This window comes from Chiloscyllium plagiosum, unplaced genomic scaffold (assembly GCF_037043375.1).
Source record: "Chiloscyllium plagiosum isolate Xiang-an unplaced genomic scaffold, Cpla_swu_hap1 HiC_scaffold_13, whole genome shotgun sequence".
Classification (NCBI taxonomy): Eukaryota; Metazoa; Chordata; class Chondrichthyes; order Orectolobiformes; family Hemiscylliidae; genus Chiloscyllium; species Chiloscyllium plagiosum.
Genome location: NW_028270151.1, coordinates 4,200,027 through 4,222,258, shown reverse-complemented (window position 1 = coordinate 4,222,258; position 22,232 = coordinate 4,200,027). Strand labels below are relative to the sequence as shown.

The 22,232-nt window shown below is 43.5% G+C and overlaps 1 protein-coding gene and 1 long non-coding RNA gene across 4 annotated transcripts in view; one reads left to right on the top strand and one right to left on the bottom strand.

The window, feature by feature from the left end:
* Positions 1 to 22,232, top strand: part of LOC122555673 (ribonuclease inhibitor) — a 64,431-nt gene that overhangs the window by 36,648 nt on the left and 5,551 nt on the right. Inside the window, exons 7-10 of one of the 3 annotated variants that reach the window (XM_087993207.1) lie at positions 1,375 to 1,494; positions 11,944 to 12,073; positions 14,890 to 14,996; positions 19,557 to 19,663. In XM_087993207.1, the coding sequence (XP_087849333.1) occupies positions 1,375 to 1,494; positions 11,944 to 12,073; positions 14,890 to 14,996; positions 19,557 to 19,663 (464 nt within the window). Of the gene's footprint in view, positions 1 to 1,374; positions 1,495 to 11,943; positions 12,074 to 13,441; positions 13,747 to 14,889; positions 14,997 to 19,556; positions 19,682 to 22,232 lie in introns of those variants that run through there. The other 2 variants (XM_087993206.1, XM_087993208.1) reach the window with 2 other exon arrangements.
* Positions 1,387 to 20,502, bottom strand: LOC148148228 (uncharacterized). The gene is made up of 3 exons (XR_015758987.1): positions 20,354 to 20,502; positions 16,724 to 16,743; positions 1,387 to 1,470 (listed from the first exon to the last, which is right to left on the bottom strand). It is a non-coding gene; the product is annotated as an uncharacterized LOC148148228 (long non-coding RNA).

Below are 22,232 nucleotides of genomic sequence, written 5' to 3'. Positions count from 1 at the left end.
AGGACCAGTTCCAAAAATATATAACCCAGATGGCCTCCTTTTTCAAGGACCACAATTTCCCCCCCAGACGTGGTCGACGATGTCCTCCACCGCATCTCTTCCACTTCCCTCTCCTCCGCCCTTGAGCCCCGCCCCTCCAACCGCCACCAGGACAGAACCCCACTGGTCCTCACCTACCACCCCACCAATCTCCATGTACAGCGCATCATCCGCCGTCATTTCCGCTACCTCCAAACGGACCCCACCACCAAGGATATATTTCCCTCCCCTCCCCTATCAGCGTTCCATAAAGACCACTCCCTCCGTGACTCCCTCGTCAGATCCACACCCCCCACCAACCCAACCTCCACTCCCGGCACCTTCCCCTGCAACCGCAGGAGGTGCAAGACTTGCGCCCACACCTCCCCCCTCACCTCCCTCCAAGGCCCCAAAGGAAACTTCCATATCCGCCACAGATTCACCTGCACCTCCACACACATCATCTATTGCATCCTCTGCACCCGATGTGGCCTCCTCTATATTGGGGAGACAAGCCGCCTACTTGCGGAGCGTTTCAGAGAACACCTCTGGGACACCCGGACCAACCAACCCAACCACCCTGTGGCTCAACACTTCAACTCCCCCTCCCACTCCACCAAGGATATGCAGGTCTTTGGACTCCTCCATCGCCAGACCACAACAACACGACGGTTGGAGGAAGAGCGCCTCATCTTCCGCCTAGGAACCCTCCAACCACAAGGGATGAACTCGGATTTCACCAGTTTCCTCATTTCCCCTCCCCCCACCTTGTCTCAGTCAAATCCATCGAATTCAGCACCGCCTTCCTAACCTGCAATCTTCTTCCTGACCTCTCCGCCAGTCTGACCTGTCACCCTCACCTTGACATCTTTCCACCTATCGCATTTCCGACGCCCCTCCCCCAAGTCCCTCCTCCCTACCTTTTATCTTAGCCTGCTGGACACACTTTCCTCATTCCTGAAGCAGGGCTTATGCCCGAAACGTCGATTCTCCTGTTCCCTGGATGCTGCCTGACCTGCTGTGCTTTTCCAGCACCACACTTTTTGACTCTGTTCTCCAGCATCTGCAGTCCTCATTTTCTCCAATAAAACTTGACACGCCACATTGTGGCTTGTTTAGCTAGGCCACGATTGGAATATTGTGTATAGTTCTGAAGGTCACTGGATTTGAAATGTTAACTCTGCTTTCTCTCTCCATAGATGCTGCCAGACCTGCTGAGTTTCTCCAGCAATTTCTGGTTTTGCTTTTGAATTTAATAGAAGGTGTTTATCTTACTTGCTTTCAGTTGTTCTCTGTGATCTTTCACATCATGGGTGCTGACTCACAGTTTTTTTTCATCTCCTTCTGGTTTATCAGCAACTGACCAATCCGGTTTCTACTCAGTCATGTCAAGCCAGGACTTTAGACACAAGGCTTCTACTGACCAGGCCGTTATCATGGACAGCATCAATACTGCATCAAAGAAGAAAAAGAAAAGTAATTATTTTAATTGGTTGCAAAGTGAAGTTGCATTTATGTTGGAAAACATCTGAAGTCAAGAATATTACAAGTTAATGGTTATTAAAGTTCACTGAGTGGGGAAGACTTATTCTAGAAGTGAACAAAACCTAACGCAGACAAATAGTTTTTCCCTACTTGAGTCATTTAAATGTCACTCGACTGAGTGCAGTAACTTTTGGCTTTTCCCTGCTTTCCTACTGCAAATTTAACCTGGCCACATGGAGGTAGAGTTTCCCCTGTGGGGTTGAGGCGTTCTTTTTCAGGTTGGTGAACTGTGACCAGTGGGGTCCCACAGGGATCAGTACTGGGGCCACAACTGTTTACAATTTACAGTAATAACCTGGAGCAAGGGAGTGAATGTGTTGTAGCCAAATTTGCAGATGTCACAAAAGCAAGTGGAAAGGCAGGTTGTGAGATGGCTACGAACAACTTACAGAGATATCTTGACTGGTTAGCTGAGTGGGCAAAAAATTGGCAAGTGGAGTAATATTACGGGAAAGTTGTTGATTTTGGAAGGGAGAACAAAAAAACAGAATATTATTTAAATGGAGAAAAAAGCTGCAGAAAGCTGCAACAGAACGGGATGTGAGGGAACCTGTCATGAAACACAGAAAGCTGGTTCACAGGGGCAGCAGGTAACCAGGAAAGCGGGGGGAGTGTTGGGCCTTATTACAAAGGGGTTTAGGGTATAAGAGTAGGGAAGGCTTACTGGAACTGTATAAGTAGCTGGGGACACCACACATGGAGGACTTATTGAAAGAAAGAGATCATGTCATTGGAGTCAGTTCAGAGAAGGATCACTAGGATAATCCCTGGTATGGAGTGTTATCTCATGAGCAAAGGCAAAAATAGGTTGGGGACTCACTGGAGTGTAGAAGATTAAGACGTGATCTTATTGAAACAGATCGGATTCTTAAGGGGCTTGACAGGGTCAATGGGACCCTGAGGGCACAGTCTCAGAATAAAGGGGCTCCAATTTAAGACTGAGTTGAGGAGGAATTTCTTCTCCTAGAGGTTTGTGAGTCTTTGGAACTCCTTGCCACAGAGAGCTGAGGGGGCAGAGTCCTTGTGTATATTGCAGCCGAGAGAAAATTCTTGGTCAGTTGAGGAATCAAGGGTGATGGGGAAAGGGCAGGATATTGGACATGAGGAATGTTGAATCGGCCATGATCCTGTTGAATGGTGATGCAGCCTCAAGGGGCCGAATGGCCTACTCCTGTTCCTATTCCTTATACAGCAATTGGAAATTCAACTGTAAATTGTACGGATATTTTTTAAGTGAGGTTATGGTTCAGTCTACCAACCAAATGTATTTGCATAATCACAAACAAAAAATCTTCCATGGACAAGTGCAATCAGTCAAACTATCATTGATTGTTAAGAATCTCCACTGATGTGTTTAAAGTGGTCACATGGTATTACATCCCCCAAACTAGGCACATTACCAGTGTCAGTTGAACATGAAAGGTGTTGATGGTTTGCCTTCAGCTTCCTGCCCACCTCCAATGCAGTGCCCACAATCTGGGCAAGGGTCAGCATTGGGTAACTGATGGCCGTATGTAGCCATTCTTTACCCACTGAATCTGTTGTCATTGCCATCATATGCTGGGCACAGAATTCAGGCAAGAGCAGGCTCCCGTGGAGTTTACAACATTGGTGAAAAGGTGGCAAGGAAGATGAGAGACAGGATTCGGGGAGAAACTATGTACAGCAGGAATTCACCTTCAAGATGTCCCTGCCCACTTTGTGGCCCTTCAGCTGTACTTGAACAGTTACCCCGACTACCTCTGCCCCTCAGTAGAGGTCAACACCTTCCCCACAAAAGGAGCTGACGAGATACCTGGATCCTACTGCCCATTACAATCTCTGTGTGCCCCTGATCAGCCTGGCAGCACCCACAGTGTGTGCTCTAGCGTAGCTGAAATTACAATAGCTGGCAGTATTCAGGGGAGAGAGGAGGAACTCCAGCCCCAGGCATGTCCCAGCTCCTCGGAGGATGGGAATGCTACAGGACAAACGTCTTTACAGTCAGTGGGTTTGGAGCTGTCTTTTCTGTTGAGGATGTCATGTGTGGCTGCAGTATATCTCCTTGTCTCATCCAACCCCTGGGACTGCTTTAGGAATACGGCTGAAAACAAGCTGAATACAAAAGAACAGTGTTTTTAATTGGAATGCTAATCCCTCATCTAGAAATAATTTCCTGAATAATTATTTCCTGAACACTTGAATGAGCAAGTAGATGGGATTTTAATGTCGTTTCTGGTTGTGAACATTATGCAATGGCTTCTTGTCCTGCTCTTGCACTGTTACCTCAGATATTCCCCAAGGATACATCCTTGCAGCCTTTTATTCCGAATCCATATGATACCCCTTGGAGATATCATCAAAAAGTAAAGAATTTCACATAAACTGGGCACCAGCTCACTATGACTGCCCTGACTCCTTTGCAGCCACGAATTCCTCAGTCTACTTCACTGACCCCAGTACTGGACAAAAAAGCAGACATTTTTTTCCAATGAAATATTGGTGAAACTGAGACCATTCTTTCCAAGTTCACCTTCCCAGATAACAACCTCAATTGCAACGTCCTGACACTAAACCAGCCTGTTTGCAATCTGCCAATAAGGTCTGACCCTGGGATGAGTTTCCGAACACAGCTTGGCTCCATTGGGAAGATCCACCGCTGGATGATCATCTGACTCTGCCGTTGTCTCGGTTCATCCGCTGCTGAGATCCTACTCCAGGTCCTTTATCTCCAAACATCACAATTCTCACCTGACTGCTCTCTTACCTTCTCTCCTTTGTGAATTTCTGGCCAATGTAAACTCTATTTCTCATGCCTGAACACACCTTGAGACTCATTTCCCTATCACTCTGCGTTTCCAGCTAGTCAATGGCTTGATTTAAAAATTCTCATCCTTGCTTTCCAACCTCCCCATTGCCTCACTTTTCCCCATCACGAGAATCTCCTCCAATCCCAAGCCTTTGGGACGTCTGCATTATCCGGTGCTGGCTTCCTGAGCATTCCTGACTGTAATCACTCCACAGTTGGTGGTTGCATCCTCAGTTTCTAGATCTCAAATGCACTCCCTACACCTTCCTGACATTAAAGCGCACTTTCCTCTTTTATGACACTCCTCTAAACCTAACCATTTGACCAAGAGTTTGGTCACCTGATTTGAGAGCTCCTTGTGTGGCTTGTTGTTCTGCTTTCATTTCCTAACATTTACTCCCCACCAGCATCTGTCCGTTGATCCAAGCAGAACATCTGCACAGGCTGTGGGGTTTACCCCAGGGCTCTCCATGTGACTGAACAGGCAGTTCTCGGCCTGTAGGAGTTGGGGTGCGTGGAGCAGGAAATTGCACAGTGCGGCCGGATCCCAAGCTGCAGAATTTCTTTCCTTTTTTAAAACAATCCCCGGATAAGCACATGGATAATGATGGGATAGTGTAGAGGGATGGGCTTAGATAGTTCACAGGTCGGTGCAATATCGAGGGCTGAAGGGCCTGTTCTGCGCTGTAATGTTCTATGTTCCACGTTCTAAGCCTTTAATGGTGATGTCCCTCCCTCTAACCCAGGAGACTCTAGCTTCAAGTCCCATCTAGAACATAGAACAATACAGCACAGAACAGGCCCTTCGGCCCATGATGTTCTGCTAAACATTTGTCCTAGCTTAAGCACCCATCCATGTACCTATCCAATTGCCGCTTAAAGGTCACCAAAGATTCTGACTCTACCACTCCCACAGGCAGCGCATTCCATGCCCCCACCACTCTCTGGGTAAAGAACCCACCCCTGACATCTCCCCTATACCTTCCACCCTTCACCTTAAATTTATGTCCCCTTGTAACACTCTGTTGTACCTGGGGAAAAAGTTTCTGACTGTCTACTCTATCTATTCCTCTGATCATCTTATAAACCTCTATCATGTCACCCCTCATCCTTCGCCGTTCCAATGAGAAAAGGCCTAGCACTCTCAACCTATCCTTGTACGACCTATTCTCCATTCCAGGCAACATCCTGGTAAATCTTTTCTGCACCCTCTCCAAAGCTTCCACATCTTTCCTAAAGTGAGGCGACCAGAACTGCACACAGTACTCCAAATGTGGCCTAACCAAAGTCCTGTACAGTTGCAACATCACTTCACGACTCTTGAATTCAATCCCTTTGCTAATGAACGCTAATACACCATAGGCCTTCTTACAAGCTCTATCCACCTGAGTGGCAACTTTCAAAGACCTATGAACATAGACCCCAAGATCCCTCTGTTCCTCCACCTCACTAAGAACCCTATCGTTAACCCTGTATTGCGCATTCTTATTTGTCTTTCCAAAATGGACAACCTCATACTTGGCAGGGTTAAACTCCATCTGCCACTCCTCAGCCCAGCTCTGCATCATATCCAAGTCCCTTTGCAGCCGACAAGAGCCCTCCTCACTATCCACAACTCCACCAATCTTCGTATCATCTGCAAATTTACTGACCCACCCTTCGACTCCCTCATCCAATTCATTAATAAAAATTACGAACAGCAGAGGACCCAGAACTGATCCCTATGGAACTCCACTTGTAACTGGGCGCCAGGCTGAATATTTACCATCTACCACCACTCTCTGACTTCGACCGGTTAGCCAGTTTTCTATCCAACTGGCCAAATTTCCCTCTATCCCATGCCTCCTGACTTTCCGCATAAGCCTACCATGGGGAACCTTATCAAATGCCTTACTAAAATCCATGTATGCTACATCCACTGCTCTACCCTCATCCACATGCTTGGTCACCTCCTCAAAGAATTCAATAAGACTTGTAAAGCAAGACCTACCCTTCACAAATCCGTGCTGGCTGTCCCTAATCAAGCAGTGCCTTTCCAGATACTCATAAATCCTATCCCTCAGTACCCTTTCCATTACTTTACCTACCACCGAAGTAAGACTAACTGGCCTGTAATTCCCGGGGTTATCCCTATTCCCTTTTTTGAACAGGGGCACAACATTCGCCACTCTCCAGTCCCCTGGTACCACCCCCGTTGACAGTGAAGATGAAAAGATCATTGCCAACGGTACTGCAATTTCCTCTCTTGCTTCCCACATAATCCTAGGATATATCCCATCAGGCCCGGGGGACTTGTCTATCCTCAAGTTGTTCAAAATGTCCAACACATCTTCCTTCCTAACATGTATCTCCTCTAGCTTACCAGTCCGTTTCACACTCTCCTCTTCAACAATACGGTTCCTCTCATTCGTAAATACTGAAGAAAAGTACTCATTCAAGACCTCTCCTATCTCTTCCGACTCAATACACAGTCTCCCACTACTGTCCTTGATTGGACCTACCCTCGTTCTCGTCATTCTCATGTCTCTCACATACGCATAAAATGCCTTTGGGTTATCCTTGATCCTCTCCGCCAGAGATTTTTCATGCCCTCTCTTGGCTCTCCTAATCCCTTTCTTCAGGTCCCTTCTGGCTATCCTGTATCCCTCCACTGCTCTGTTTCAGTTTCAGAGCTGTGTCATTACACACAGCTAAAGAAGGGCTTTCCTGAAGAAGGGCTCATGCCCGAAATGTCGATTCTCCTGCTCCTTGGATGCTGCCTGACCTGCTGCGCTTTTCCAGCAACACATTTTCAGCTCTGATCTCCAGCATCTGCAGCCCTCACTTTCTCCTGTGTCATTACACATAAGAGCATCCAAACAAGGAACAGGAGTAGGCCACTTGCCCCATCATTCCTGCTCCACCATTTGATAAGATCCCGGCTGATCAGATTTCAACCTCTCTTGACATCCCTGCACATCCCTGGACAGTCTTAGTCATCAAGAATCTCTGCCTTCACAATATCGAAAGATTCTGCATCCGTGCCCTTTGGAGGAAGGGAATTCCAGAGACTCTCAACCCTCTGAGAGAAAAAATGTTTCCTCTTCTTTGTCTTCAGTGGGCGCCTCCATACTTTATTATGAAAATGGTGGCAGATTAACAATGCTCAGGCTCCTGCTCGTCTGCTGTTTTCTTCTGCCCATTTCTCTTTTTCTTTACTTTGCCTCTTTTCTTTCCAACTTTCTTCTCTCTGCTGTTCTCTCTGACCGTTTGCCCTCATGGGGAGTTCGGCTGCGGTGGGCCCAGTGCCAGAGCGTGGAGTCCAGCTCAAGACCCCTGTTAACTGCCGCGCAGAGGGGCATTGGGACAGTTTCAATTCCTTTTTGTTCGGTTTCTTTATTTTCAGTTCTTGTTTTAAATTCTAGCTACTGTATTCTATGATGGTGCTGTTTAAATGATGACCCCTAGTTCTGGGATTCTCCCACAAGAGGAACCATCCTTTCCACATCCGCCTGGTCAAGTCCTCTCAGGAGCTGAGATGTTTCAATAAAGTGATCTCTGTGTTTTCTAACCTCCAGAGGAGACAGGCCCAGTCTGTCTGGCCTTTCCTCATACGATGGTCCCATAATGTCTGAACACGTTGATTAAAAAAAAATCAAGCAAAGTTACTGAAAGTGGCCATTTGACCCATCGTCCTATCCTATCCCATCGTCCAGCAGCTGGTCATTGTAACATTCTGACTCAATGCATGATGCAGTTTGATGAACGGGTTTGTTAGGATTCTGGTAACAAATCCCTGCCAGTCATTAATGCCAGTGCTGCTGCTTTGCCAATCGATAAAACAGGAAGAACATTTTCTCCCATCAGGCACTGGGCCAATCCAGTGAGGGCAATTGTGCAGGAGCTTTGCCTGAATGGTTGTGAAGATGCCTCACAGATGGATCTGAGCATAGGTCTGAAGTTCTCTCATTGATTCCAGAGAAATGGCAGAGACCTGGCTGATGGGTGTTTCGCTGTATCACTCACACACAGACCCGGTTGCACTGGGGTGTGATGACAGTAAAAAGCAAGGTGACCATAGTACAAGTGGACCATGAGGCTACTCTCTCATTACAGGGAGACAACAGGTGGTGGTTTAACCTGAGGGACACTACGCCTCAGGCGAGGGGAGAGGTTGGGAAGGAGAGACCTTCACAGTAACCTCAGATGGTGTGGGAATTGAACCACACTATCACTCTCCATTGCAAACCAACCATCCACACTAACTGACTCCAAACGTGGTGATTGTAACTGCTCTGTGTGAGGGTTTCTCGACATGTCAATGACTTTGTTCACCCCTCGCTGCTGTCGTTTGGAGGCAGCTGACAGAGTGTTGGATCTTGAATAAAATGGTGACCTTCTGAAAAAAGATGCCAGGGAGGGGAAGTGCTTAATGTAAGACCATAAGACCCTGGGACAGAAGTAGGCTATTCGGCCCTCAAGTCTGCCCTGCCATTCAGTGAGATCATGGCTGATCTGATAATTCTCAACTCCGGTTTCCTGCCTTCTCCCTGACTGTTTCAGTCTCATAGCTACTTAACAATCCAGCCTTGACACCCCTCTGCAGTCAAGAATTCCACAGATTCGCTCCCCTCAGAGAGAAAAAATTCCTCCTCATTTCTGTCTTAAATGGTCAACTCCTTACAACCTCTGGTCCTAGACTCTCCCACAAGGGGAGGCAACCTCTCCATATCTCTCCTGTCATGTCACCGTAAGAATGGTGCATGTTTCTATCATTACTGTCAATCCAAAAGGCCCAATCTACACAGCCTCACCTCATAAGATAGTCCCTCCATACCTGGCTTTAGCCTGGTGAAACTTCCCTGAACTGCCTCTCGCATCTTTTCTTAGAAAAGGGGACCAAAACCACATTATTCCCAGCTTGTGGTCTGACTAGTGCTTTGAATAGTTTTAGCAAAATCTCCATCCTTTTATATTCCATTCCCTATGAAATAAAGGCCAACATTTCATTTACCTTCTCTATTACTCACTGAACTCGGATGCTGGATTTTTCTGACTTATGCACAAGGATGCACACATCTTTCTGTTCAGTAGCTTTCTGCATTTAAATAATATTCAGCTCCTCTAATCTTCCTGCCAAGGTGCTTAACTTCACATTTTCCCACATTATATTTCCTCCATCTGCCAAGTTCGAGGCACTCGGTTAACCCGTCTCTATCCTCCTGCAGATGCTGTCACTCTCTCTACTTGCCTTCCCAAGTATTTGAGTATCATCACAAACTTGGCTAAGGTACATTCACTTTCCTCATCAAAGCCATGAATATATTGTGTAAATAATTGTGGTCCCAACACAAATCCCTGTGGTGCTCCACTATTTACAGGTAGACTTTCTGAAAATGCCCTGATTCCCCCTTCTTGCAGCATCAAAGATACTGGATGAATATAACTGTGTTGTAAATTCCTGCGTTCTATTTTGGACCTAAGCCAATGAGAACTGAAGTTTCCAACAATTCATAGAAACCCATGAATCCAAGATTGTAACCTAACCTTCAGGATCACAGAATAGTTTGGAGCTGAGTGTTTATGAAAGACAGATGAACGAAGGGAAATAATAAATGAACAAAATAAGAAAATAAGTCTCGTATCTATAGTTTAGTTTTGGTTTTCATATATTTTCATTTGCAAGAACTTTGGAAGAGCCTACCATGTAGTAGAAATTTAATGCACCCTTCAGGAATTTAAGTCAATTCAATCCATCAGTTTTACAATCCCGATAAAAACTAAACGAACTGCAGATGCTGGAAATCAGGAACAAAATTAGAAACTGCTGGAAAAAGCTCAGCAGGTCTGGCAGCATTTGTGGAGAGAAATCAGAGTTAATGGTTTGGGTCCTTCCTGAGGAAGGGTCATTGGACCTGAAAGGTTAACTCTGATTTCTCTTCACAAATGCTGACAGACCTGCTGAGCTTTTCCAGCAATTTCTGTTTATGATTGTCACAGTCCAGTTGTATTTTCACTCGTAAGTTGTCATAGTTCCTTCTTTTTCTTTTTTAATCGGGGGATGGGGGCTGGGCCAGCAGTTATTATTTAACCCTGACTGCTCTGTCGAAGATGATGGTGAGCTGCCTCCTTGACCCACTGAAGTCCTAGGGGTTTAGAAACATCCATAAAGCCCTTAGGGAGGAAACTCCAGGAGTTTTGCCGCTGGTTTAGAAAAAACAGTCCACTGAAATATCAAAATGGCCTTCAGCTCATCAACTTTCTTTTATTTGAAACATGTTATTCAAAGAAAAACTAGCCTTAAATTTACTGTGTATCATTGTGTGGTGTTGTTCCAAATTCCCCTTTATACTTTTCGATATACTTTGGTGACATATAAGGCAAACACTTTTGTTTTTTGAAGTTGTGAAATTAAATTTTTCCGTTCCAGGTATTTGGTGTTTTCAGTCAATGTATCATAATCCATTCTCCCTGTGTTTAATTCAACTTGGTAAGAATCACAGAATCCCTACAGTGTGGAAGCAGGCCCTTCTGCCGAAAAAGTCCACACCAACCCTCCGAAGACTATCCCTACCAACCCCATTCCCCTAAACTATTACTCTACATTTACCCCTTACTGATGCACCTAACCTACAAATCCCTGAACATGATGGGCAATTTAGATTAGATTACCTACAGTGTGGAAACAGGCCTTCAGCCCAACAAGTCCACACCGACCCGCCGAAGCACAATCCACCCAGACCCATTCCCCTACATTTACCCCTTCACCTAACACTATGGGCGATTTAGCATGGCCAATTCACCTAACCTGCACATTTTTTTTTGGACTGTGGGAAGTAACTGGAGCACCTGGAGAAAACCCACGCAGACACGGGGAGATTGTGCAAACTCCACACAGTCAGACTGCCTGATGCGGGAATTGAACCCGGGTCTCTGGCACTGTGAGGCAGCAGTGCTAACCACAGTGCCACCGTGCCGCCCACAGATTACTTACAGTGTGGAAACAGACCCTTCAGCCCAACAAGTCCACCCTAACCTGCACATCTACCACCCCTTGAGAAAAAGAACAGGAAATGACGTCACCATAAGAAATGACATCACCACCAGAAATGACATCACCAACCCAAAGAAACCCAAATATATAAATAGAAAGAAGGAATCATCAGCAGTGCTTTGTCTGGAGGCTCACTGAAGATGTTACCTCGTGTGGTGACGAAAGATCTGAAAATGAACCTTCCAGTTCAGCAAGCAAACCTACATCTAGAACCTCAACCTAAACTACAAATCTTCTCAAAACTCACTGCACATCTAGCAGATTGTTGGTGTGAGGTCTGAGTGATCACTAAGTTTGGTTTGCATTAGTTGTGTAAGCTGTGAGCACTGGCCAATGTCCCTGGCCCACTAGACTGTTGATCGTATGTTATGGTGGGGCAGGAATTCTGGTGGCTCCTGACCGGAGGCTAAAAGCTTGGAATGACAGATGGTAAGGTGGCTTTATTTCTTCTCACAAAGCTACAGTTGAGAATATTGAGAGTATTGTCAGTGTGAACTATTGTAATAGAGATGTGTGAAAAATGATCAGGCCTTCAAATCGTTTCTTCTCAATCTTTAAGGGAAACATAAACAGGAATTCCCAGAGATTGCTCCCTGGTTATCCAGATTACATCTGGCAGACAATGGCATTGATGGAAGGGGAAGCAGCAGCACCATGGGTCCAATAATGTTTACCGAAATATTGTCTCAGTAAGTATCATTACAAATATCCTTCAGATTCACTATATTTTGGAAGATTTAGGTTTTGAAGGGTGTGAAAGAATCAATTTATTCCAGGTTTATAGGAGATAACTGGAGTGATTTCTTTGAAAGGGATCATTGAAAGTTCACTATAGTTTGAAATAACTCCACAGAGGCCGGTATCCCATCACCAAGTCACCCTTTATTCACACACAGAGCGTCCTTGACACTGATCCAGCTCCCTCAGAGCCAGCTCTCAGAGTGAACAGAACCTCTGACACTCCTGTTTCTATCTGTCAGCCAGGGTTCCCCGACTGGACAAGATTAACCCCAATCAGGGAACTCATATTCTACTCATGTTATAATCACTAGACAGATAGAAGCCTTTTTTTAACAAGACTTCCTGGAATTCATATGATTTTGAATATTTGATTTGATTTGATTTATTCTTGCCACATGTATCTAAGTTCAGTGAAAAGTTTTGTTTTGCGAGCAGTTCAGGCAGATCGTACCATACAAAGATCATAGGGTGAATGAACAGAGCGAGGAATACAATGTTTCAGCTGCAAAGAAGGCACACAAAAAGCAAGATCAACATTAAATTTGAGATTTGAGAGGTCCATTCAGAAGTCTAATAATAGCGGGGAAGGAGCTATTCTTGAATCTATTGGTATATGTGTTTAAGCTTCTGTATCTTCTGTCCGATGGAAGAGTTTGGAGGCGATTATAACCGAGGTGGGAGGGGTCTTTGATGATGTTGGCTGCATTCCAAGGCAGAGAGAAGTGTCGATGGACTCAATGGATGGAAGGTTGGCTTGTGTAATGGTTAGGGTGTGTTCACAAGTCTCTGTAGTTTCTTACAGTCCTGGGCAGAGCATTTGCTGTACCAAGCCGTAATGCATCTGGATAGGATGTTTTCTATGGTGCGTCTATAAAAGCTGGTGAGGATCCTTGTGGACATGCCGAATTTCCTTAGCCTCCTGAGGGAGAGGAGGCATTGTTGTGCCTTCTTGAACGTTGCATCAACATGGATGGTCCAGGACAGATTGTTGGTGATGGTCACTCCTAGGAACTTGGTAGTCTTGCCCTCAGCACCATTGATATAATTAGGACAGTGGCCTCCTCCTTGCTTCCTGAAGTCAATAATCAGCTGTTTCATTTCAGATAAGTGCTTGCTTTACTGTAGATCCTGACTGGCACTGTTTTGAACCCTGATTCATCTGGAAAATTTGGACTCAGTAACAAGAAGCCTGCTGGGAAGGCCTGTCTGGTGAATTCTCCCATTTCTGAAAGAGTCCTCTTGTTGAGTGTAGAGTGAAACCTATTTGATTTTCTGAATGAATGATTGAAGGAATTCTCAATATTGTATTTCCTTAGTGATCTGTGTCTATCAGGACTTCAGAGGTGACCCTATAGGATTAGTGACCCACCAACACAATTTGAACTTCAGAACAACAGACCAGAACATTCTACAATTATCCTTTTGGCTTTCAAGAATGTTTCCAATGACAACAAAGTATATATTTTTTTCCTTTTTTAAAAATCATCAGAGGGAATTTCATTTTCTATTCATTTCTCCTAACAAACATGTATCTGTGTGTTCACCTGTGCATTTTGAGAATATTTCAAAGGATAAACATTTATGCTTCTATATTACTGACTACGTGCCTTAACCACAGATTAGTGAATAAGTTTTGTTTTGATAATAAAGCAGTAGTTGCATTTACTAAGAAACCTGGTTGATAGATCGTGTTTAAAATTGGATCCAAACAAGGTATTTAATTGGGCATCTTGATGACAGGAAAAGGTATTTTTATTTTATGATGTAACCCATGGAGTAGTGGCACTATAGTGACACTGCACCCTTCCAGCCTCTGTCATAACAGTACTTTTGAAAGTCTCTGTAATCTGACTGGCTGTGTTCACTGTAACCTTGGAAATATTTAACCTGCTTTGGGGAGGCAGTGACATGCTGACAATGTGACTTGACTAGCAATGCAGAGCTGAAAAATGTGGTGCTGGAAAAGCACAGCAGGTCAGGCAGCATCAAGGAGCAGGAGAGTCGACGTTTCGGGTTGGGCCCTTCATCAGGTTCCTCCTCCTCGGATGCTGCCTGACCAGCTGGGCTTTTCCAGCGTCACACTCTCAACTCTGACTCGCCAGCATCTGCAGTCCTCACTTTCTCCGAGCAATGCAGAGCTCCAGGTTAATGTTCTAGAGACTCCCACAGGGTTTGAAACTCACCAATGCAGATGGTGAGCTTTGAATTCAATTTTAAAATAAAGGTGTAAAAAAGTTAGCCCAATAGCAACTACTGTCAATAGTGGGGAAAAAAGCATTTGGTTCACCAATCACTTTTCAGGAAAGAAATCTACCATCCTTACTCTGTCTGTTCCTCTTTCTCATGATCTGATAATTATTGTGCTACTTTCACATGACAACAGCTATGCAGGCAAACAAAGTTCCATGTACAAAATGTGTGGCTCTGCTATTAACTTCACAAATTCAACATTTACCACTCTGGTTCAGCACTTTGATATTTTAAACAGTGTGAAGTCACCATAGTGACTCAATAGATAGAAGTCACACTTGAAACAGAAATTACTAACTGGTCTGAAGTGATGTGATGTCTTGGAGCACTTTAAGGTCCATTTCAATACAAGGTATTGTTGAGATTAAGTAGTCAAGGCTAACAGAGGATGTTACAGCAAATTATGGGCCAGTGTTCCTCTGTTTTTCTTTCTAGTGGTATTTAGAATTGAACTATCCCTTTTATCACCTTTTCTTTTATCTCTGGGCTCATCTGAATGGAATTTTCCTTACAGGCTGATTAAATTTTCAGATCATTTGATGGAACTGGATCTGGATAATAATTGCCTGGGTGAGCTGTGTGGAAAGGAGATACTCAAAGCCTTAAGGGAGAGGAAAGAAGGTACTGTCAACTTTTTTTCCTTTTCAATGTGTCAGGCACATGAATAGGAAAGGTTTAAAGGGATATGGGTCAAGCGCAAGCAAGTGGGACTAGTTTAGTTTGGGAAATTTGGTCAGCATGGACAAGTTAGACTGACGGGTCTTTTCCTGTGCTGTGTGACTCTATGACTCTGTTAGTTTATCAGCAACTTAGAGCAAAGGGGCTAGCTATCCAGAACATTGGCTCCAATATTTGAAAGAGAGTCAGGAATATACTTTTGGGGAACAAGTTCAAAGCTGGAGTCACTGATGGTGTTTGTTTTCCCTGACATTGTGTAGATATTTACTATGGGATCTTTTACATATTTGTTGCTGGCTACCTATTGGATAGAAAAGCCTGTGGAACAAGGCTTCAGTTGAGTAGCCAAGACATTGTAGGGGAGGGGGTGCTCGGAGAGGGGAAGTGGCAGCATTGTGGTATTGCCAATGCATTGCTAACTCAGTATCCAAGGGTAATATTCTGGGAATATGGGACCTCGGCGAAATCTGAATTCACTACAAATCTGGAATACCAAGATTACTTAATAGCCATAAAACCACAGTCAATTGTTCTAACCCATCTAGTTCATCCAGATCCTTTAGCAAAAGAAATCTGCTGCCCTACTGTGGTGTTTTTTTGTTATTTATTCACATAATGAGGACATTGCTGACTAGGGCCAGCATTTATTGTCCAGAGGGTAGTTAAGAGTCAACCCCATTGCTGTGGGTCTGGAGTCACATGTAGGCCAGACCAGGTAAGGATGGCAGCTTCCTTCCCTAAAGGACATTAGTGAACCAAACAGCATTTCCTTGACAATTGGTTCTTGCTCATCTTAATGGATTCTTAATCCCAGATTTCTTTTTAAAATTGAATTCAGATACCGCCATCTGCTGTAGCAGGATTTGAAACTAAGCCACACTTGAAACAGAAATTACTAACTGGTCTGAAGTGATGTGATGTCTTGGAGCACTTTAAGGTCCATTTCAATACAAGGTATTGTTGAGATTAAGTAGTCAAGGCTAACAGAGGATGTTACAGCAAGTTATGGGCCAGTGTTCCTCTGTTTTTCTTTCTAGTGGTATTTAGAATTGAACTATCCCTTTTATCATCTTTTCTTTTATCTCTGGGCTCATCTGAATGGAATTTTCCTTACAGGCTGATTAAATTTTCAGATCATTTGATGGAACTGGATCTGGATAATAATTGCTGTTACTTAGGTCGCTGGATTAAAAATCCAGTGATAATACCACGAGGCCATTGCCTCCCTTATGTGTGACTCCAGACCCACAATAATGTGGTTGACCCTCAACTACAGATGGGTGATAAATGTTGGCCCAAACAGTGGCACTCAAATCTTATAAACTAATTTTTTTAAAAGTATGTGGGGGAGGGATTGATGGATTATATGGAGGTGGAGTCAAGCGTCTGCAAAGAGAGAAACAGTGTTAATGTTTCAAATCCAGTCTGACTCTTTACCAAGCCTATACGGAACCCGAAACATTCACTGTTTCTCTCCCCACAGACACTGACAGACCTGCAAGGTTCCTCCAGCAATTTCTGTTTTTAATTTCACATTTCCACCATCTATAGTATTTTGCTTTGGTAAGTGTGTTATGTCATTGGTGGATAGAGGATGGGCAGATGTCTGTTCCTATTGACCCAGGAACAGTGCTGTAAATGTACTTGCATAATAGATCCTGAACTTTCACCTTCCAGGTTTCTTGTAACGCTGAAACACAAACAAATGGGTTAAATATTAAAAACTTGCCAAAATAGAGATCTTTGCCTTAAACTGTTTTACGCACAAATGCATTTCCTTATAGTGCCTTATCCTGCTTTAATTAAAGTTACAATCTGGTGAAGTGGGGCTCTCTTTGGAATCTTTAAGGTTTTAATTTCTTGCTTGACTCAAACTTGCCTTTGGTTTCGGTGGGAGGAGAGTTAAGGCTATTCTTATATGTCTGTAGTGACCACAGTCTAGAGAAGATGGTCCTATCCTGACAGTAATATTGGTTTAACTTATCTTAAACAAATCAATGCTGACTGTCTTTGACTTACTGTAAATTTCTATTAATTGCTATTAATTCCAATTCAAATATTGAATTCTAATGGTTTTTCCACCATAGCTCCACATTGGTGTGGGAATGACAATGCATGATCTGAATATGTCATTGTACATTGAAGGCAATGAGACACTTCCCTATTCCCCAAGAGAAATTGCACCTGTTGAGACCAAACAAGAAACAGAAATTGCTGGAGAAACTCAGCTGGTCTGGCAGCACCTGCAGGAAGAAAGCAGAGTTAAGGTTTTGAGTCCGGTGACTCTTCATCAGTGGCTTTAACATGGGAGAACTAGCAGTACTAACTGTTGCTAACACACTAACACACACACTAATACACTAAAACACGCACACTAACACACTAAAACACACTAAAATACACACTAACACATACACACTAACACACAAAAACACACACACTAACATACTAAAACACACTCACTGACACACTAAAACATACACTAACACATACACACTAACACACACTAACACACACACTAATACACTAAAACACACACACTAAACACACTAAAACACACACACTAATACATACACACTAACACACACACTAACACACTAAAACACACACACTAAAACACACACACTAACACACAGACACTAGCACACACACTAATACACTAAAACACACACACTAACACACTAAAACATACACACTAACACACACACTAGCACACACTAACACACTAAAACATACACACTAACACATACACACGAACACACACTAACACGCTAACTCACAGACACTAGCACACACTAACACACACTAACACATAAACACACTTAAACACACACTAACACACTAACGAACACACACTAGCACACACATTAGCACACTAACACACACACTAACACACTATAACACAAAAACACACATTAATACACTAATACACACACTAACACACACATACCAACACACACTAGCACACACATTAACACACTAACACACACACTAACACACTTTAACACACAAACACACTAACACACACTAACACACTAACATGTACGACACACTAACAGACACACTAATACACCAACATACTAAGACACACTAGCACACTAACACATGAACTAATACATGATAATTGCATGATGTCAGTTGTCATCGAGAGTGTGGTGCTCGAAAAGCACAGCAGGTCAGGCAGCATCTGAGGATCAGGAGAATCGACGTTTCAGGCATAAACCCTTCACCAGGAATTAATCATTTGTCGATTCTCCTGCTCCTCAGATGCTGCCTGATCTGCTGTGCTTTTCCAGCACCACACTCTCGACTCTGAGCTCTAGTATCTGCAGTCCTCACTTTCACCTATAGTTACTTGCTGCACAACAATGAAAGAATGTATGATGCCACTTTTTATGTTCCAGCCTCTGTGTGGGTAAAACAAAAAAGAGAGGAGAAGAGTGAAGTGAGGCTATTTAAATTTTTTTAAACTAGATTTTCATGGAAGTGACAAATTTCAGTCGAAAAACGTCCAGGTCCAGAAGACTGGTTTCTTTTTAAACAATCCCAGGCTGCTCGTTCATGTTCCAGTGAGTCATGCGAGGGTTGGTATCAATCCCATTGCCTCTGGAGGCAGTTCTGAGGAAAGGTTGCTCATCATGAAATGTTAACTCTGATTTCTCTCCACAGATGCTGCCAAGTCTGTTGAGCTTTTCCAGCAATTTCTGTTTTTGCTTCTGGATGTAATTGGATGCTGCCAGAGGACGCACCTTACTTCTCTCAGAGTTTAAGCCATTTGAATGGAAGGCTATTAGACTCTGTAGCTGTCACCCACTCACAACCCTCACCCGTGCCCCTTAAACCTCCATGAACTCTCCACTCCCATTTGTTCAGCACCTCCTACCCCCAACCTTGCCTCTGCCATAGAAAAAAGGACAATTTAACAGAGATGTTTAAGAACTAGAATTTTTAATAGAATAGACAACAAGGAACTGCTTCTATTGCCAGGAAGATCATAAAACCAGAGATCATAGATTCAAGATAATTGACATAAAATACCTGTGAGTGAAGTTAGATGCTATCTTATAAAGTAAGCATTTAATAATATACCACACAGTGTTTATGATGTACATTTCCAGAAAGGATAGTGGAAGGAATTGCAATTTTTACTTTCATAAACATATAAATTTGAAAGGGAGCATTCATAGTGCTTTGATGAAAGAACAAAGGCATGAAACAAATGCTATTGCTCCTACAAAGAGCCAGCACCTTTACAGTGGGCCAAACAGTCTCATTCTGTATGAACTGTGGCTAAAACAGTTGATGTGTGACTACAATGTGACTGTTTGATGTGTCTACAGTTTGGATATGTTAGCAGTTCACACTGGGGTTCTACTGCAATTTCACACGATGACATGGCAACAGCTCGCAATACAAGATAAGCCTCATCTCCAGTTAATAATAACAGTGCAACAACAGTCCTGCTTTTGGGAGAATGATGTGGGATTTTTCTTTCCTTTTCAGCAAAGCTGCAGAGTTTAAGTATCAAAGTGACAGCCCAAATGAATGATGATACTTTTAGCAATATTCTGAAAAGCTCCAAAAAGGTGAAGAAAAGTAAAAGAAAGAAGGTAAAGAACAGCATGTAACAGCTGCGGGAAACCACCGAAAATGTAATATTCCAATCATGCTTCGTTCCAGAGTTCCTGAGCTAAGAAGAGAAGGTTAAAGTAGCATTAGTGCATTAGAAATGGGGACAGTCATGTAGAGGAGCTTTGGTTTCAGGACATGAGTGTATTGTGTTAACCCATCTGGTCAAGATGGGATCTCCAAATTGACCGTGTCTGCATATGGTAGAAGTCAGATGACTATGGCAGATCAGGAAGGGCATTTGGATATGGTTGCATTTTGATACATCTCCCTTTTTATACAACAAAACCTTCCATGCACTGATCGTGTACATTTTGAATTAGATAGGAACAGGAGGAGGCTGTTCAGCCCTTGAGCCTGTTCCACCATTCAATGAGGTAATGGCTGATCTGTGGCCTAACTCCATGTCTACGCCTTTGGCCCATATCCCTGAGTTGCTCTGCTTAACAAAAAAATGTAACTGTCTCAGATTAAAAATTAACAACAAATCCAGGATCCACTGCTATATGTGGAAGACAGTGTTCCAAACCTACACCACTCTTTGTGCTTATTAATTATCCATGTTACTCCACATAAACAAGACTGTTCTCAAGCATTAGCAACTCATTACTCTGCGTATGCATTGTCCACCTAGTCCTTAAATCGTGTATGTCTCTTAATGATACACGTACCTGTTGTTTTTCTTGGCTGTTCATTTTGTTGATGTTCCTTCCCTGCTGTGGGTTGTTCCTGTAGCGCCTATTTTTATTGTTGGCTTCAGAATCACTGCAATGTTATGGTGCAGAAGGAGGCCACCTGGCCTATTGTGTCTGCACCAGATCATCACATCAGCATCATTACCTCGTGCCAATCTCCTGCTTTTCCTCATAGAGAAAAAGTGCTAGATAAAATGATGGGGCTAAAGAACAGTAAGTCCCCTGGACCTTATCAGATACATGCCAGGGTATTAAAGGAAAAAGGAGAAAGTGAGGTCTGCAGATGCTGGAGATCAGAGATGGAAATGTGTTGCTGGAAAAGCGCAGCAGGTCAGGCAGCATCCAGTGAACAGGAGAATCGACATTTCGGGCATTAGCCCTTCTTCAGGAAGAAGGGCTAATGCCCGAAACGTCGATTCTCCTGTTCCCTGGATGCTGCCTGACCTGCTGCGCTTTTCCAGCAATACATTTCCTATTAAAGGAAAAAGTACAGAGATAGTTGATGCACTAGGAGTAATCTTCCAGGAATCTGTGGACTCTGGAAAAGTCCCGGAGGTTTGGAAAATTACCAATGTAACACTTTTATTCAAAAAGGGAGGGAGACAAAAAACAGATAACTAAAGGTCAGTTAGTTTGACATCTGTTATTGGGAAAATGTTAGAGTCTACTATAAAGGATGTAATAACAGAGCATTTAGAAATACATAATATAATCAAACAGGGTGCCACAATGGCTCAGCGGATGGCGCCGTTGACTCACAGTGCCAGCGACCTGGTTCGATTCCAGCCTCGGGTGAATGTCTGTGTGGAGTTTGCTCATTCTCCCCGTGTCTGTGTGGGTTTCCTCCCACAATCCAAAGATGTGCAGGTTAGGGTGGATTGGCCATGCTAAATTGCCCATAGTGTTCAGGGATGTGTAGGCTGGATGCATTAGTCAGAGGGAAATGTAAAGTAATAGGGTAGGGGAATGGGTGTGGATAGGATACTGTTTGGAGGGTTGGTGTGAACTTGTTGGGTTAAATGGCCTGTTTCCACATGGTAGGGGCTCTATGAGAGTCAGCATGGCTGCTTGAAGGAGAAATCAGGCCTGACACATTTATTAGAATTCTTTGAGAAGGGGCAAATAGGATAGATAAAGAGGAACCAGTTGATGCCATATATCTGGATTTCAGAAGGCATCTGATAAGGTTCCACACATTAGACTACTTAATAAGATAAGATGGTAAAAACAATGACTTCAGATGCTGGAAACCAGATTCTGGATTAGAGTGGTGCTGGAAAAGCACAGCATTTCAGACAGCATCCGAGGAGCAGGAGAATCCAGGCAGAATCCACTCTAATTCAAGAGCCCATGGTATTGGAGGCAGTACATTAGCAGAGATAGAGAATTGGCTAACTAATAGAAGACAGAGAGTTGAGATTAGGGGGACATTTTTAGGGTGGTGATCTGTAACTAGTAAAAAAACCACAGGGATATGTGCTGGAAAACAGTTACTTACAATACATATGAATGACTTGGATGATGAATGTACCATAACCAAGTTTGTGATGACACAGAAATAGGTGGGAAGGCAAATGGTGAGGATGACACAAAGAGTCTGCAGAAGGATATAGACAGGTTAAGAGAGTGGGCAAAAATTTGACAGATGGAATATAATGTTGGAAAATTTCCAGTTCTGCATTTTGGTAGATGCTGAATGTTATGTGGACAGAGAAAGCTTGCAGAAAGCTATAGAACATCGGGTTATGAGAATCCTCTTCCACAAATCACAAAAAGCTCACTTCAAAGTTTCAGTGGGGAGCAGGGAAGGCAAATGGGATGTTGGCTTTTATTTCAAAGGGAACAGAATATAAAA